Source organism: Panthera onca, chromosome C2, assembly GCF_046562875.1.
Source record: "Panthera onca isolate mPanOnc1 chromosome C2, mPanOnc1 haplotype 2, whole genome shotgun sequence".
Taxonomy (NCBI): domain Eukaryota; kingdom Metazoa; phylum Chordata; class Mammalia; order Carnivora; family Felidae; genus Panthera; species Panthera onca.
This window is the reverse complement of record NC_138347.1, coordinates 77,028,328-77,047,768: the sequence shown is the minus strand read 5'-3', so window position 1 is coordinate 77,047,768 and position 19,441 is coordinate 77,028,328. Positions and strand designations below refer to the sequence as shown.

The window sequence follows — 19,441 nt, the reverse complement described above, 5'->3', positions numbered from 1 at the left end:
CCATTTGATATCACCCATATGTGGAATTTAAGAAACAAAACAAATGAATGTAGGGGGAAAAAGAGAGAGGGAGAGAAACCAAGAAACAGACTCTTGACTGTAGAGAACAAATTGGTGGTTACCAGGGAGGGGGAAAGCAGTGGGGGGATGGGTGAAATAGGTGATGGGGATGAAGGAGTATACTTGTTTTGATAAGAACCCGGTGTTGTATGGAAGTGCTGAATCACTATATTGTACGCTTGAGACTAATAATCCCCTATATTTCCACTAACTGGAATTTAAATAAAAATTTTAAAAATGTTCATATACGAGCACATATGAGGAAACCTCTGAGAATAATGCTGAAATGCAAACAGTGGATTGAACAAATGGAGGCTCGCACTGTGTTCCTGGCATCAAAAGACACAAGAACAGAAAAGATGGCAGCTCTTCTTAAGTTAAATTGTAAACTTAACCTAACTGCAATAAAAAATACCATCAGGGTTCTTTTTGGATCTAAAGAAATTGATTACAAAATTAATTAGAAAAAAATTAGAAACTAGCATAGACAGAAAAATCCCAAAGAAAGAGGAAAGAAGAGCCCACTAAATATTTTAATATTTTCCTTTCTTTACAGTAGTATAATAATAGCCCATGGATAGACCAAAGATAAAACCACCACCAAAACAACAAAAACAGAACAGAAATTCAAGAAATAGACACTAACTTTATTTAAAAAGCAGCCTCACATATTACTGAGTGAAAGGATAGATTCTGAATAAATGACTTGGAGATATGGAAAAAAGAGATAAAACTGATCCCTTCTCAAACCATACATTATGATAAATTCTAAATGAATCAGAAATTTAAGTGAGAAAACAGATGAATCCATATAAGTACTGGAAGCAAACATTGGTGAGTTCTGTTCAGAGATAAAGCGTTCCAAATTCTGATGCAAAATCCAGAAAATCTCAGGAAAAAAATAAGGAAAAACTAGATACATTTGATGTTTACATTTTTTTAAGTTTCCATGGCTACAGGTATCATAAAGCAAAGTAAAAAGAAAAATAATAAATTAGAGAAATGCTTATAAGTTACATCAAAGTGTTAACAACTTTATTATATATAAAGAACTTTTAAAAATTGAGAGGAAAAAGAACAATGCTCAAGAATGAGGTAAAAATAGTTCATGAAAAAACAGATGTAAATGATGCAAATCACATGAAAAGATGCCACCCATTATCATAAGAAAAAGGCATATTAAAACTTTACTGGTATACTCTTCTTGTGCGTATTAAATTGGCAAAAATTCACTGAAGAGACAGAATAGTTTTGCTTCTAGATCCTCCTAGTAGGTAGATTTTCAGGAAATATGAAAGACAGAGGAATCACTTCAGACACACAACAGGGATGAAAACAGCAAAAGTCAGATTATAGGAAACTGCAAGACAATCCAGTTTCTCTGGTAAATAAATTACATGGTTTTGAAGAAAAAAAAAAGAGACAGAGGTGAAAGAGGATCCTAAAGATTAAAGCAGAATAAAACATTTATTAACCAGTCTCAATTTGGGGGAGTACTGATTCAAATAAATGATTTGTTTAAAAAATAATTTATGTGAGAAACAATTGTGAATGTGAGCAGGCACTACTTGATGATTTTAAGTAATTATTGCAAAGTTTTCAATATGAAAATGGTACTGCAGTAACATTAAAAGTGAGAGAGATTCTCATTTAAAAATTTGATTGAAAGTATTTATCTTAGAATCACTAAATTCTATTCCTGAAACCAATATTACACTATAAAAAAAAGTACTTATTTTGGATTTGCTTCAAAATAGTACAGGAATGAGAACCGAACAGATGAAACGAGATTTGCCTAATTGCTGATTGTTGATTTAGACTGAGAGATACTTGGGAACTTACTATACTATTCTATTTGGCCAATGTCTAAAATATCCCATGATAAATTGAAGGAAAAAAGACTACACAGTGCAAGAAATCGCAGATTATATCTGGCAAAAGAATAAATAAATTCATCATATGAGAAGACTAAGGAAATGACTTCAGAATGTCAAAAGAGATAGATAACAGAATGAGAAATTGTAACCTATAAATTAACCTAATGGGAGTGTAGGGGGACAAAATAGAACAGAAACAATCACTATTTAAGGAGACGGTGGGTGTTTTTCAAGAATTATCCAGAAATGCTAAAAAAAAAGATTTTTCATATTTAGCAATAATAACAAACTTTGACTGAAATAACTAGTACTGCTGTTGAAAGATTAATTGGATTAAGAACAATTATTCTGTTAAGAGAGATTCATGTACGATATGGTTTACAGGCTTGAACATTCAGAGCATGTTCTTGGGAGGGTTCAATAGCATGGTGTGGGCTCAATATCAGATAGAGATAAGGAAGAGGATAAGAAATGAAATTGGGAAAGAGATTTGGGGCTACTCAGGGATGCTGTGTTCAAAATGTAATGCAAAACCCATATAAACTTATAAGGTATCTCTGAAGCTAGATTGTGAAGGTCTTATCCACTGAAAGCCAGAAAGGATTTTAGCAACTGATGATCTTATGTGGTCAAAAATCATAATTATCTATTTTCTTTTTTTCTACCTTTCTCTTCACTTCTAACTACTTCCAGATGTTGGAAATGGGTTAAGTAGAACTAATACATTTGCACGAGAGTTTCCCCATGAACTTGAAAAGTTGAGAATCTCCCTTAATCTAGACATTTTACCTTGTTTCATATCTGGAATTAAAATCGGAGACAAGACTTTTCTCTACTCTATGGCATAGCAACAAAGGTGACCTTCAATGTCAGGAGTGTTTTATGTAGAATTTATTTAGGGGGCGCCTGGGTGGCTCAGTCGGTTAAGTGTCCGCCTGACTTCCACTCAAGTCATGATCTCCTAGTTCACGAGTTCAAGTTCCACATCGGGCTCTGTACTGACAGCTTGGATCCTGGAGCCTGCTTCAGATTCTGTGTCTCCCTCTCTCTCTACCCCACCCCCACTCATGCTCTCTTTCTCTCTCTCAAAAATAAACATTAGAAAATTTACAAAAATTATTTAGAATGACCTATACACATTAACAATTTTCCTATAGATGTAATTTATTTATGCATTTTATAATTTTTTTCAATAGTTGATGTCTTAGTCTTTCAAATGAAATTCAAAAGACACATCTTGTGAGGTTTTTTCAGGATTTATTTTTTTAGTAGGAATTCCTGCTCTTAGTCTCAAAGTAAATATTAAATTTGTCTTGTATATTAGAACGGTGGAAAATAATGGGAAATAAGTAATAGCTCACGCGTAAAATATTTATCTACACCTTCTTAAATTTTAAAAGAAAAATAATTTTAGATTTTTTCAAAGTGTAATGATAAATGAAGATTAAAGATTAAAATTTTCAATCATCTGGGGTGCCTGGGTGGTTCAGTCAGTTAAGTGTCTAACTTTGGCTCAGGTCATGATCTCACGCTTGGTTCATGAGTTCAAGCCCCATGTGGGGCTCTCTGCTGTCAGCACAGCACTACTTGAAATGATTGTTTCCCCCTCTTTTGCCCCTCCTCTGCTCGTGCTCTCACTCTCGAAAATAAATAAGCATTTAAAAAGTAAAATAAAATAAATTTTTCAATCATCCATTACAAAAATCATTGTTATCATTGAAATATGTATAATAAAGTGACAGGGAAAAATGAGTATTTTCACATATGTAGTATAAAAAGACACAGTTCAGAGTTTTGCAACTATTTTATAAAAAGAAAATCCATAAAAATTATAGTAATTTTGCTTGGGAGGCCACATATAAGGTTAATTGCTGGTCTTTTGTTGTGTTTGATACAATAGCTTTGGTCCATTAATCCAAGTAGCTTTAACCGCTTCCTTATTTATTTTTGAAGCTTTCACAAAATTGTGAATTAGCATATTATTTTAACACACTTTCTTGTTGCTTATAAACCCCTGTGGTTTTCATATGTATGCTATCAAGATTCTTTCCTCTCAAGCATGCATTCTCTACCTTCTCATGTTCACCCAGAGAAGGACATAGGTATGAGATCTATTTTCATACGGCAGCCCCAAGATTTCATTCATCACTTAATCCAGAGATTCATAAACTTTTTTGGATGGTGGGCCACTTTGGTAGTTTGGTGAAACCTATGGACTCCTTCTCAGAATATTGTTTTTAAGTGGATAGTATTTGTAAGAGTTCAAAGGTTACCATACATAGAAACAGAATAACCAGAAAAATGTAAAAGTAATTAGTAATATAACAACATATAGGCTTATTTGTTAACATATAAAATAAGTTGCTTTAGAGACAAGTCTAAAAAACAACAATCATTTCAAGTAGTGCTGAACATAAAAGCAATTTCAAAGTTTCTACAATGGCTGAAGTATGATCTGAACGTATCTGTGATTTCTATTTGTGACAAAGGTCTAGGTATTGTGATTTGTTCCCTGCATTCTTATTCATATTTTAACAAGAGGGTAATGAAACTGAAGATGTAACATTTTCCAACATCTATGGATCCCTGAATTATATTGGTGTATGACTCCATATTTAAAAACTGACTTTCAGGCATATGACATGTATTACTTTATTCTCAATTATTGTAAAATATTTATAAAAGAAAAGTTTTAAATTCTGCTTATGAAAAACTTCATAAGAGATGGAAATGGAAGGATAAATGAATGATTGGGGGGAAACAAAAACAATCAGGAAAAGTCAAACAGAACAATGTCTATGTCAGATCATATTAAAATGAAGCAAAGAAACTATTGGTTCTATTTTGTATGATGCTTAACTTTTTTTCCACCTCAACTTGACACCAGCTTCATTTTCAGATGGATGTGCAAATTACTTTAATTCTCAGGGCAAAGTTAATTATGCTTTGAAGACCAAAGTATTTTCCTAATTCAGTTCATTTGTTTAAAGCCTGAAGTTAATGAATGGTTTTCTCATTTATGCAAGTAAAACAAAGCAGCTATGATTATATCCCTGGCAAAATAGCATCTACTGTCTGACCCTTTAATAGAAGATATACTAAAATTGGCCTGGAATTTCTCTAAATTCCTCACTCCTTCACACAATGCTGAGAATACCTTGTAGGAAAAAAAAAACAATACTAATACTCTGCATTTACTTATTATAAACATTTTTACAACTGTTATTGCTTGAATTCTCTCATTAATATTTTGAGGTCAGTAAAGCAAATAATGTTATTGGGTCAGTCAGGGTTTCTGGAGGAAATAGGCAGCATATGTAAAGTAGGAAAATTGAAGAAGGGTTTGCTCACAAGACTTTTTACAAAAGACTGAGTATAGGGGAATCATAATGGATTTATACACTGGTCTAAAGACCATACAAGAAGAGTTGAAAGAATCAGTGACCTTCAGTCAGAGGGAAGTGAACTTGCAAGGCAGGGGAAATTATCCTGACCTCACTTTCAGTCTCTTTACAACACTACCAATTGCCTACCCCAAACCAAACCCAGAGAGCAAAGGAATTTTTATGTGATCCAAAGAAGTTAACCTCCCAGACTGGATGTCAAACGAGACAAGGCAGAGATTGACTCTGGCAAACAGACAGAAGATACCCAGCATAATTATACACATTGTACAGATCCAGGTCAATAAACTTTGCTCCAGTACACTGCTATTATAACCACTTAATTCAAAGAGAAGGACTCCATGGGACAAACTCAGAAAAAACACTTTAATTCCCACCCACATGCACCCACCACCCATTCAGTAGGAGTTGTTTCGTACCACTTGGATAAAAACAAAGGCAGTGCTACAATTCTACTGGTCCCAATGAAATAATAAAAACCCCCCTGGTTACTTTTATTAGAAAAACAACCATATTTCAGTCATTTAAATAACTATTCTTATGTCTTAGCCTGAATTATAAATATGATTGAAGTTTCTCCTGTCCCCAGCTTAGGCCCCATTCATGCTGTAAAGCTGCAGTGGGAAGGGGGTTGCTCGTCATCAGTTTATCCTCACCCCTTCCCCTACTACAGTGGACTGCCTTCTGCCTCCCCAGTCTTAGGGATGGCAATGCAGAGAGATAAAGAAAAATCTGATGTGACTGATACTATCATGACCTGGCTTTATTACTCTCTGGCCTCGGTAAATGCTCAAAGTTGATTTTTGTTAGGTCATCACTTGACTCCCTCTGGGAACATTGATATAGACACCCTTGCTTCCTGCAATGTCTCTCCCCAGGCAGGTCAGTTTGCCCCTCATCCTCATCGTCCTTTTTCAGCCTCTTCATTTAACACCACCACCAGCCTCCTACTGAGGTCGCCTGACAGATCACCTCTGGCAGCAAGCCCCTCAGGGAAGATGCCTCTTATAATTAACCTTGGCCAACTCTACCCACTACTTTCTCTGCGTCTCCACCACAGAAAACCCATGCCCTTGATTCCGGTCACTGAAACTGAAGCTGTCCTTATAGAAACATCTCTTAATTTCTGCCTAGAGCAAACTGTCACAGATTCTTGCTCTTTAGATTTCATTGACATCGTTCTCTCAGGCCTGCCCTCTTCCACGGGCTTATGTCAAGCTAAGTTGCTTTCTTGAAGCCTTCCCTCTATAAGAGGAGGTAAAAAAACACTGTTCTCCAATAACTCACTCCACAGAAATTCTCCTTCCTCACCTGTTCTATCTCAGTCCTTTTATTGGATTCAAGTTGGGAAAATCAGTTTGTAGGAAACCCCTTTACAAATACTGCATGAGTCTAGCATTTCACTTTGGAATGCAAGAGGAAATACTTGCCACCTACTTCTGTTTTTCCCTCAGCTTTTTGAGGCCACTGCTGAAACTGAGATAGAAAAAAAAATTTAACATTCTGGTATATGTTGGGTTTTTTTCCAACCCCTATAATACCCTAAGAAGATATTATTATCCCCATTTTCTTTGCATATTTTCAGGGAGACAAAATGATTTTCCTGAGATTACCAGCTGGAACACTAGATTGTTTAACACCAAGTCTAATGAATTTCTAGGTAAGAAGCAGCTTCTGATGAAGAAATTGAATTTCTGCATGAAAAAGGCACATTTACAAGGCCCAGAACAGCAAGGTTCACTTACAATGTACACATTAAATAAATAGTTTTAGAAAAATTTTGCCAATGATATATGAGTTTCTATCCTGAGCCAGACATAAAATCAGACTATGGTTGAGAATAGCAACTGTGGTTTCATTTTGTCAGATACGGTTGCCCTTCTTGATGATAGTCCCAAAGATTAAAGATAAAAATCCCAACACTTCATTTTCCTTCCTAATTAATTGCAAAACAGTACTACAGACCTAGGCCAACCTAGATCTCATGATTTTTGCTATTTCTTTCCAGCTCTTATTTGGTGATGCCCAAAGAAGGTAATTCAAGATGGGCTCCATTTCAGAGTGAGAAACACAGGAAAATGATGCAGAGTATGGTGCCCTATTTGCATGCTTCCTTCCTCCTAATTGAAAAGCCTGGCTATACAATAGGAAATGCTCTTATCAAAATGATCTGGGGCCATTTTCCTCATAACTGTTATATCACTGCAGCTCAACACCACAGATTGAGATAGTCCCTTTGGCCTTTGCTCCCTCGTCTAACTCATATATTTAAAATATTTTCTCCAAAGTGCCAATAATTGATTCTATGTATAGATTTTGATATGTATATCACCCACTCCCCTCAAGAAAGAGAATCCTAGAACACATTTTTGTGTAAACCTATTTGCTGGGTTGAAGTTCCAAAAGCTTCATTAGACCCTCAGAGAGGTTCGTTAGCCAAGCAAATGAAGGTCCTCTCTGCCTTGGCCTAGTACTTTACAGCAGTTTCCAAATCAAGCATGCCTGTGTTACTTTACAGTGACTTCAGTCTTATTTATTCCAGTGCTCATGGTGTGTTTCCGAACACCGCTTCATACACCCATTCCCTGGGATAATACTTCGAAGGTGACATTATGTGTAGTCAGCACCATCATCATAAATTTAACGGAATCCATTTAAAATTGAGTTACCACTTTGAAATAGAATTCCAAAAGTCATACATCAACTTTCTGCTAAGCAAAGTAGCACCTTCTTCCATCCTCCTAAACATATCCCATTTCTTAAGCCTCAGATTTCCATGTAGAGGACTCTAGTTAAGGAAACACTGGCTTCTTGTCCCCCGCCCCCCCTTGATCCAAAGCTTCCAGAAGAGAAAGTAGCCATTTACCTAATAGGCCAATTTTTGAGGAGGAGTTGAGAATGTTCAGTTAATCCCCTTTCTTCCTGTTTTAACTAGATAACCATGACTAGTTATATAAATGTGTCGGATCCAAGGAGGAAATAAATATAAAGAAGCCCTTTCACAAGCAGGTATAAAGGCACATCCTATATTCAGCTTGATCACTGGTACAAATGACATTTTGAAATCCATGCATTGATCATATCTTTTTTCTCTATTATTTCTGAATGTGGACTCCGGATGTTATGTATTAGCCCCTAAAAGCTACATCATCATTCACTGGTTGTGGTCCTTCATCCTAATATTCTGGAATCTGAATTTAAAAGACCAATTGCCTGTTTTAAACATGACCCTGTGGACGTTGATGATTTCCCTTTTCATTCTTTACAAGGCTTTGCCGAGTCCTTCATTTCAGTCTGTCCTCCCACATCAGGCCTTCCAAGTTTGTATAGTTATATATGTCCCCCTATAATCATTTCTATTTATGTATGTACATATGTAATTTCTAACCCCAATGTAGGGCTCAGACTCATGACCTTGAGATCAAGAGTGGCATGCTTTTCTGACTGAGTCAGCCAGGCACCCCCTCCTATAGTAATTTATTAATCCTATACCTTAATTTTAAATTGTGATAGCCAAGATTGCAGAATTCAGGGGCCACCGTTTGTTTACTGTTTCCACATGCTCTGTAAATTGTCCTGGAACCCCTAAATTGGATGTGATCTCTTGTAGAATGTCAGAGCACTTTAAATCTCACTGTAAGATTTCTGTTGCTATACAGACAAGTTGCCCAAAACATAGCAGCTTAAGACATTCATAAACATTTATGTTCTTGCATAGTTTCTGTGCATCAGAAATATAGAAAAATTTGCCTGAATGCATCTGGTTCAAGGTCTCTCCAAAGGTTACAGTGAAGAAGTTGGCCAGGGCTGCAGTCATCTGGAGGCTATACCATGGCTGTATTATCCATTTCCAAAAGGACCCACTCAAGATGGCTGGTGGCAGGAAGTCTTAGTTCCTCACTGGTGGTTGGCAGGAGGCTTTAGTTCATTGCCACATAAACCTTTCTATAGGGCTGAGTGTCCTTAGGAAATGGCAGATGACTTCCCTAGTGTGAGAGCCAACAAAGCAGGGCAGAAGCTATAATATTTTTATGATGTAGCTTTGGATGTCACACATTAATCACAATATGCTGTTGGTTACAGAAGTCAACCCTTCTCAGTATGGAAGGAGATGACATTATGGTAGTATTATTGGGGTTCATGTTGGAGCTTGGCTACTATATTCATCTGAACTTTATAATGTAGTAATTTCATTCTATGTTTTACTAATCTAAATTACTGAACTATTTAAAAGAACATCCCCTGTTAGCCACTACTATATCCTTCCTTTTTGCATATTACTCAAAGTTGCTGGAGTGGCATGTACTTCTTTATAGGGCCTAGCATTTTGTTTTGCTTTTAAGATGTACCAGTTAATCAGGGGCACCTGGGTGGCTCAGTCAGTTAAGCATCCAACTTCAGGTCAAGTCATGATCTCGCAGTTAGTGAGTTTGAGCTCTGCGTTGGGCTCTGTGGTGACAACTCACATCCTGGAGCCTGCTTCAGCTTCTTTGCCTCCCTCTCCCTCTCTCTCCCTCTCTCCCAGTCTCTCTTTCTTTCTGCCCCTTCCCCTCTCACATTCTGTCTCTGCCTCTCTCTCTCTCTCTCACTCTCTCACAAATAAACATATAAAAAATAAAAAAATAAATAAAAAGATATATCAGCAAATCAGACTGTTGTTTTTAGGGATCATTCTCCACACTCTGATTCTTGTTTCTTTTCTTGAGACTCAAAATCATAAGCAGGATCAGTAAATGCTGTCAACAATTGGGGGGAAATGTTTAAGTTCACATGAAACAACTATTAAAGTCAATGAAGTTCCAGTTCACAAAATAAGCCTTAAAATTTTAAAGCCTTGGTTATCAAATGGAACACACTTTCCTACCATGATGTAATTAAATAACAATAGGATAACCAAAAATGAAGGTGCAAACCTGTTGCTATGAGAATAGCCTTATCTGATCACCAATTTCATGAGAATAGCATTATCTGATCACCAATACAGATATGGAGAGAACAAGAAAAAATTATAGTACAACCTCATTAATGACTGTAGATACAAATTTCTACCAAAAAATTCAGCAAAACAATCCCAGTAATGTATTAAAAAGACAATACAGCATTGTCATGTTGGGTTCATCATAAAGATACAATGTAAGATTGATTTGCTTTGGAAAGACAATTAACACAGTTAATAGGGGTGCCTTGGTGGCTCAGTTAGTTCAGTGACTGCCTCTTGATTTCAGCTCAGGTCATGATCCTGGAGCCATGGGATCAAGCCCCATGTTGGGTTCCACACTGAACATGGAGCCTGCTTAAGATTCATTCTCTTTCTCTTTCTCTCTCTCTCTCTCTCTCTCAAAACAAACAAACAAACAAACAATAGTTAACAGATTGAAGAGGGAAAGCCACATCACCCGATAGATGCATGAAAACGCTTAATGAAAGTAAACATCTATTCATGATCAAAATCACTGGTAAACTGATAATAGAAATAGAAGGAAACTTTTTAACCAAGTAAGGGACACCTGTTGAAAAACCTATAGCACATATTTTTATATGGTGTCACAACAACAATTCCAATAAACTATGAAACGTCTTTATAGAGAAAATTAAAAAATTATTGAGAAGGCATGAAAGATAACCTTAGTAAAAGATTTTAGATAGTAAGATTCAATATCATAAAAATTTTAATTCTCTCCAAACTTATTTATACCTTGGATGCAATAAAATTCTAGGTAAAACTGCAAAAGAAATTTCCATGAAACTTAAGCTGAATCTAACACTTATAAATAATTGGTCATGAATAAAAAAAAAAATGACCTTTGTTTCCTTCCATAAATAAAAAATAATTTCAAAAACATTAAAAACATAAATGTGAAAGAACTACAAAAAGATTGTAGGATGAAATAGGAGAATACCTTCATAACATTAGAGTGGAGTCATTAATAAAAAGTAAAAATCTTGATAAATTTAAAAACAACATTAAAGATTTTCATAAAAGACACAATAAAGACTAACCACAATTGAGAAAGGATATTTGCATCTGACAAAATCTAATATTCTGAGTAGTTGTAACCCTCCTACAAATCAGTATTTAAAAGAAAAACTAACCAATAGGAAACAGGCAACAGACTTGAACAGACACTTCCAAAAGAAGAAATCCAAATAGCCAATAAACAAATGAAAAGGCAAGAAACTTATTCAAAGGAAGCAAATTAAAACCACAATGAGATATAATTACAAATACATCAGAATGGCAAAACTGAAAGTCTGACAATGCAAGGGTTGGCCTAGATTTGAAACAATAGGAACTGTCATACATGGCTCTTAGGTATGTAAATTGCTATAACAACTTTGGAACAGTCTGGTACTATGTAATATAATTAAGTACAGGCACAGCTGACAATTCTACTTCTAAAAATATACTTAGAGAAATCTTTAAGTGTACATTAAAGTCATCTATAAGAAAATTTTCAGCTGACTAGTACATAATGACAAAAAAGAACATAACTCAATTTTCTGTCTATGATAGAATATCTAAATAAACTGTTTTATATATTAATTAGTATAATAAAATATTATACAATAGTGAAAATAAACTGCATGTATCAACATGGACAAATATTAAAACACAAAATATTTGCTGAAAGAAGAAGAATTCATATGTTATTTCTTTAAATAAAATTTTAGAACCATCCTCACTAAACAAGAGAGTTTTGAATAATACATACAGATTATAAGGAAAAGCAAGAGAATTATTAGACCAAAATTCAGTCTATAGATTACCTCTGGGACTGAACCATGAAAGATATTCAGTGTGGAAGCAGGAACACTGGGGAATTCAAGGGCCGGTTATATTGTTTCTTAATTTGGTGCCAACAGGAATGTTCATTTTATTTTTCTTTAAACTGAACATAGATAAATTTATAGACTATTTTGTATGTGTGAAGTGATTCGCAATAAAAAGTTTAAATACAAGTTTTCTAACTGCTGTTTTAGAGTGTAAAAAATTTTTCAGAAAGTGAATTATCAAAGAATGTAAATGTTTAAAAAATCCTATTTTATACAGGAAGTATATTTCAATGTGAAGTTTAGGTTGTATTTAAAATGACCAATCCATTCTCTTTGTATTAGTTTGGTAGGTATTTTGTATCCTTAAACTATTTCAGAATCTTTTAGAATGGAAAAAGGTAGATTAGATAAACCATGTCATACCATTATTTTGTCACAAGAGGGACTAGGTAGTCAGAAAGTACAGTTTCCCCTTTGGTCTTAAGAACACTTATTTCACTATCTTACTATTTGTGTTTTACACACTGTTTGTTCCTGTAAGTGTATGTGTCATAGAGTGTAGTACTTGGACATATTTTTCCTATCAGCAAAAATGTTAAGATAAATACTAGCTTGCCATTTTACTTCTAAATGGATGGAGACTGTGTAGAAATTACTTAACTTACTGAGCTATGATCATGTTGTTGGTTTATCTGCTTTATGGGAATAATTGTTTTCATTGGTATTATTGCTAAAAACTGTAACTACTGCATGGTTTTTCATATATATTTCTTTTATTTATTTTTCTTATTTGATTTCAAGGTACATGTGAGCATTTGAAACGTATCCCAAATTTTAGAAAATGAATCAAAGTAATACAGATCTATGGCTAGAACAAAAACATTCTTATACTCTTGGCCAGGGGTTTTCAAACTCTGCTCTAAGCAGCCTTACGTGGTTCTGGAAGCTCTTTCAGGGGCCACCATATATGGAGAAGGGGCACTTCTTTACTGAGAGTGTTCTTCACCTAACATTCTAGGCATTGATCTCTTTTATAAAGCTTTTATTTGTAGAAATGGTAAACTACAAATTGTTTGAAAACCAGTGGGCAGGACTTATGGGAAAGAATAGTAGAATCACTTAAAATGTGTAAAATGATTTCAGGTGTGTTACCTCATTAGCTTTTTTCAAGTAAAATGTGAGCTTTAACAGCTAATGCATGTCATATTCACCACTCTATCCCCAGTGCAGAGAACAAATACATATGGTTGTGCATAAATCAATAAAATATTATTTAACAAATAAGTATGTTAAATAAATAACCAGGCTGGGAAGATAGACAGAGCAAGAAGTATCTAAATTTTATCAAAAAGGAAAGACAAGCTCAGAATGACAACAGTCTTACAAATGCTCACACCATCAATAAGTAGAAGAATCAAATAGAATCTGAGTCTTTCATGTCCTGGTTGCTAATCAAATCTTGAGAAAAGGATGGAAGGAAAGCATAGGGAATGAGGAAAGAAGGAAGGAAAAAAAATATTTTGCTTTCCACCATTCTACAGCTGCCTCCTATTTGCTTGAGCAGAAAAAGATCAACTGTGGTAAAGAAAGAAAAAAAATCCTCTTTACATTTATTGGACCTTTATTTTTGAAAAAAAAATGCATTGGTACTATGAACCAATAAATGTTCTGTTCTAATTTATAATGATGCATAGATTGTCATGTTTTCTTTTAAAAAAGCAGAATCAGGGGCGCCTGGGTGGCTCAGTCAGTTAAGCTTCCAGACCATGATTTCCACTCAGGTCATGATCTCACTCTTCTTTTTTTTTTTTTTTTTTTTTATTTATTTTTGGGACAGAGAGACACAGAGCATGAACGGGGGAGGGGCAGAGAGAGAGGGAGACACAGAATCGGAAACAGGCTCCAGGCTCCGAGCTATCAGCCCAGAGCCTGACGCGGGGCTCGAACTCACGGACCGCGAGATCGTGACCTGGCTGAAGTCGGACGCTTAACCGACTGCGCCACCCAGGCGCCCCATGATCTCACTCTTCTTAAGATAGAGCCCCACAATGGACTCCTCTCCCTGCTCATGTGTGACTCTCTCTCTCTCTCTCTTTCAAAATAAATAAATTTTTAAAAATAAATTAAAAAATTAAAAAGCAGAAGTGTTACTTTTCCTGCCACCATCCATCCCACAGGTGCTCTGGGAGGTCAGTTCACATGTGTGGCACTACTCTTTTTCCCAGCTGTCATTTCCTTCCCCTTCTCAACCAGTCCTTTAAACACCTGGAAGGGGTTGGTTTCTCACTTCCTCTTCTTATTTGTCTGGAACTTCTCCTGACCACTCTCCTTGACCCTGAGATGGCTTCTCTCTTACCCTTTTCCTGGAGTTATGGTGGGGTAGTCAGTAAAAGAACTGAAGGGTTCAAAGAGTAAAAATTGCATCAGTCTAATTGTTTTATATATATATAAACAAATTGCCCTTAGACATAACTCTAAATCAGACAAACATATTCCTATTTTATTGCTATGGTAAAGACTTACCTTAAACTTCTGGACTTAAAACAACACAAATTTATTATCTTATAATTCTATAGGTCAGAAGTCCTATACAACAGTCCCCATATGTCATTCTATACCACTTTTCTCTGTCTCCTTTTCAGTTAAGTGTAGCCATATGATTGATTGCTAGCCACTGTGTAGCCTCTCAATCTCTCCCTGATAGCTGCTCTGTGCTCTCTTTTGCCCAATCTGCCAGCTGGATACAGAAGTCAAGAGGTCAGCAGTCCACACTCCTTGGAGACGATAGTGGAGAATTCATTTCCTGCTTATTCAGGTTGTTGGCAGAATTCAGTTCATTTTGGTTGTAGGACTGAGGTTCTCATTTTCTTCTGAGAACTTCTAAAGGTCACAGCATTCCTTGATTCTTGATCCTTTCCTTCATCATCAATGCCAGGAGTGGTGGGTTAAGTCCTTCTCAGTTTGCAGCCCTCTGACCCACTCTTCTTCAATCATCTTCCACTTTTAAGGAGGCTAGACCACATTGGGCCTACCCAGAAAATCCAGAATAATTCTCTCATCTCAAGGTCCTTATTAATCATATCTGCAAAGTCTCTGTTGCTATGTAAGGTGACATAGATTCTGTGGGTTATGGTGTGAACATCTTTGAGGAGGCCTTGTTCTTACTACCACAAGGAAAATAATTGCTTAAAATAAAAGTCTATAAATTTACTTATATGAATAAAACAAAATAGAAAAGAGACATTTTCTTTTTTCAACAGTAATTATTTATAATCACATCAGAATACCTAAAGTACAACTGATATACATAATTTCCCTATGATGCTTTATCATTAATTTTATGCTAATTTGACAGATAACATGTTTCCTCATTGATTATCAAGTCAAAAAATACGTAGCCAATGTAGTGTCAAGAAATCCAGAAGTACAAATGATAGACACCTCTTAAGAAGGTATGTTTAAAAATATTTTTTAATGTTTATTATTTTTGAGAGAGAGAATGAGTGGGGAGGAGGCAGAGGGAGGGAGACACAGAATCTGAAGCAGGCTCCAGGCTCTGAGCTGCCAGCACAGATCCTGACGTGGGGTTGGAACTCACGAACTGTGAGATCATAACGTGATCTGAAGTCGAACACTAAACCAACTGAGCCACCCAGGAGTCCCTTAGGAAGGTAGGTTTTTTAGAAATCTGAAGAATAGAGGCAGAGGTATGTCTAGGTTAAGGATAAGCACTAAATATGTTTTTTTCAGCTTTCTCCCCACTGAGCAAACTGTTGTTTAGCAGACAGCCTTATAAAGATCATACAAACAATGCTACCTGCATTGACTAGCAAAACTAAGGGCCAACTTGGAAATGAAGATGAATGTTAATCAACAGAAAAGAAGGCTGAATTAGGTAAAAACAAAACAAAAAAAACCCATAACATGGCCTCATTCTTACAATATCATTTGAGAATAGGGCCATATCAGGTTCAATGTCCATTTTTATCATCTTTGTCTACACAGTACAAAGCATAGTACCTGGCTTCTACAAAGCATTAGGTAAATATTAATTACCACCAAATTTATTGTTTTAATTACAATCAAGCAGTGTTTATACAATGTTTTATATGTAAGACACAGCAATAAAAATCCCCTGTGTTTCCATTATTCTCTATACTTTTCAGAGTTTTTAAATAAATTATTTACTTAATAGTGATATGAGGAATGCTGATAAGGTAAAAATTTGGCATCAATAAAAATGAGAGATTTTTCTTCTGCTTATTTTTATTAAATCATTACCCATCTGTGAGTACTTAGTTATAGGTTTTCGAAAGCAAAGGCTGTGTCTGATTTATCAATCCCAAGACAGCCACAAAAATAACCTTATATATAGTAGTTACATGATCAATGATAATAGGAAAAAATAATAGATATTGAAATTTTCATTAATTTTTGGTGTTTAAATTGTGTAGTATATACTGACAATATAATGCAAATAATTAGAATAGAAGCTGTTCAAAATGTTCTGAACAAATCTTTTTAACTCTTTAAGCTGTTGAAAATTGGTTAAGTTGTCTCTATCCTCATTAGGAAAACTTCTCACAGCTCCATGGCCAGTGAAAGTCATGTACTGAGCATTCTGAGACCTCCCCATTAGGATTTTGATTTGATAGAACTAAAGCATGGCAATAACAAATCAAATTAAGATGTTTCTTCTTTCTAAAGAGAGAATTGATAGAACGTACAAGCTAGAAGCTCTCTTGTAGGATTTTTAAACTTTATTTTAAATTTTTTATCTATTTATTTATTTATATTAATATGTATTTTTGGAGAGACAGAGTGTGAGTGGGGAAGGGACAGAGAGAGGGAGAGGGAGACACAGAATCTGAAACAGGCTCCAGGCTCTGAGCTGTCAGCACAGAGCCCGATACAGGGCTCAAACTTGGGAACGGCAAGATCATGCCCTAGGCTGAAGTCGGACACTTAAGCAACTGAGCCACCCAGGTGCCCCTAAACTTTATTGTAATAATGAAGCTTTTTTTTTTTTTCAAACAGTATTTGGCACAGAGACTATGTAACAGACATAGACCATTGTGTACCAAGTGTCTCTGGGTAAAATCTGAGGGAAGACAACAGAGATGCACTTCACATTCAATGTTGGCATCAGCACTTTTTCCTCTCCCACTACCATTTTTCCCTTGAAGAACCATTTTGAGGCAGAGATTGGGGAAAACCACTGACAAGACTTCAATCTTCTTCTATTATCAAATGAATACTCCAAGATTTGAAGAGAGGAAGGGACTTACCCAAGCTAAACACCTAGCAAATTGATATGCTAATAAGACCCAACTCTCAACTGCACTGTTTGGTTTGGATAAGTCATTTAATTTCTCTAAGCTTCTGATTCCTCAGATGTGACATGGAGGTAGTTATACCCACTTTAACAGATGTTGAAAGGATAAGAGATAGTGTCTGGCATATAGTGGGCACTGATGAAAGGTAACTATTATATGTATGCCCACTCCCAAAGACAGTGCCCAGATCTGCAAGAAATAAAGGAGCAAAAGTCATTAATTAATAACTTGGACTTCAGCTTAGAAATGTTCTACGTGGTTTATTACAGGAAAGTAGTAGATCATCCAAAAAGGCGATTTGGTATCCCTGTGGATCGGATTGGTGGAAACCGTCTCTCAAATTCCAGAGGCTAATTGATTCCAACTGTGAGTACCATTTGACAAAGTAACAATATATGCAGGCTTCTGATTAATGTTTTGCCATGGGCTAACTGATTCAGTTGATTTATAAATTGCCCTTTTGATTTCCTAGGTTATAAAATAACTTTTTCAACATTTCTGTACTCAATAATATATTGATGCTAAATAACTTAAATGACATTAAAGAAGCAAAAGAATGTCCGAGATATATTTCACCATAAAAAAGATTCAGTTATTCTCCCAGATTCTTATATAACTATTGAGTATTAATATGTGAACAATGGTTAAAATTCTAATTGATGTAATAAATCACCTTCACGTGTACATAACTGTGTGCTAATCCCTCTATTATGAAGAAGACACATTTCAGTGACACACACCATTTTGTTGCCGATAACTACATTCCCAGGATTATGATAACATGGAACATAGGAGAGCGAATGATGTAGCAGAAAGAGTATAGGCACAGAGTCAGAACACCTAATCAAAATCCTGGTTCTGTCACTCATTCATTATCTTGTTTCCATGAAAATACTTTATTTCTCTATGTCTTGTACACTTAGATAATAACACGGTGATTGTATTGTGATACATAGTGTGGTATTGTGAATGTTAAATCAGATGCATATAGTAGTCTAGAATGTATTGGACACATAGTACATGCAAGTGATAACATCTTAGATTATAGTTCTGAAAATTTACTCTGCACTAGACCCTATACTTAGTGCTGTCCACACATAGCTTCATTTAATCATCATGTTCCATAAAGTAGGTCCTATTACTCTCTCCAGTGCCTTGAGAAACAGTACAATATAAGGGGTAAAACTGCCAGCTCGAGAGGTCAGTTTTGTAGTCAAATCCTAATTCATCTATCTGTTAGCTGTGGGATCTTGTTGAAATTCTGAAATCCCCCTCCGTAAAATGAGGATAATAATAAGTTCTATCACATTACATAGTGCAGAGGACTAAATCTGATATACAATATACATTTAGAATAGTGTCTGACATGTAGTAGTCAATAATAATAATAATTATTATTATTATTTTATTATACAAATAAGTAAAAAGCTTAGATATATTAATTAATTCACAGTGCCGTATAGCTAGTAAGCGATGTAAGTAGAATTCAAATCCAGAAAATTTAAATTCTAAGCTTATATTTTACTAAGTATATTTAGCCATACATATTATATGTTTTAAACAGTAAATGTTAAACATAAAATCTAGGCAATATGTTTTTTCCCAGGAAAGGCTACAGAGAATGCATCCTCTCTCCCAAGCAGGTAAGACAACCTGGAACTGTTTTGACAATTTCAAGCTACAGAAGAGAAAACTCTGCTTTTTATTTCTCTCAAGATGATGCTTAAACCAAATCTGCAAAGTCCCCAAGAGCATCACATTAGCCCTGAACCTCTCAACTTGAATCATGCCTGTTTTTTCTCTTTGTCAAATGCCCTAAACCACAATGAGAAGTCAATATTTTACTTCAACTTTCTTATTCTCAGAATGACTTAGTTAAAAGAATCTTTTTTTGTCCACAAAGCTCTTGATCAATGAAGTTATGAAGTTACTGAATGTCCACAAATACTGGGGGGGGGGGGGGTGCTTAATGAATACTGTGACGAACAGT

General features: G+C 35.4%; 1 protein-coding gene across 2 annotated transcripts in view; it reads left to right on the top strand.

The window, feature by feature from the left end:
• Positions 1-19,441, top strand: part of OSTN (osteocrin) — a 98,159-nt gene that overhangs the window by 73,673 nt on the left and 5,045 nt on the right. Inside the window, exons 5-6 of one of the 2 annotated variants that reach the window (XM_060639534.3) lie at positions 17,721-17,817; positions 19,058-19,094. In XM_060639534.3, coding sequence (XP_060495517.1) covers positions 17,721-17,805 — 85 coding nt within the window. In that variant the 3' untranslated portion in view covers positions 17,806-17,817; positions 19,058-19,094. The remainder of the gene's footprint in view (positions 1-17,720; positions 17,818-19,057; positions 19,095-19,441) is intronic. The other variant, XM_060639533.3, reaches the window with a different exon arrangement.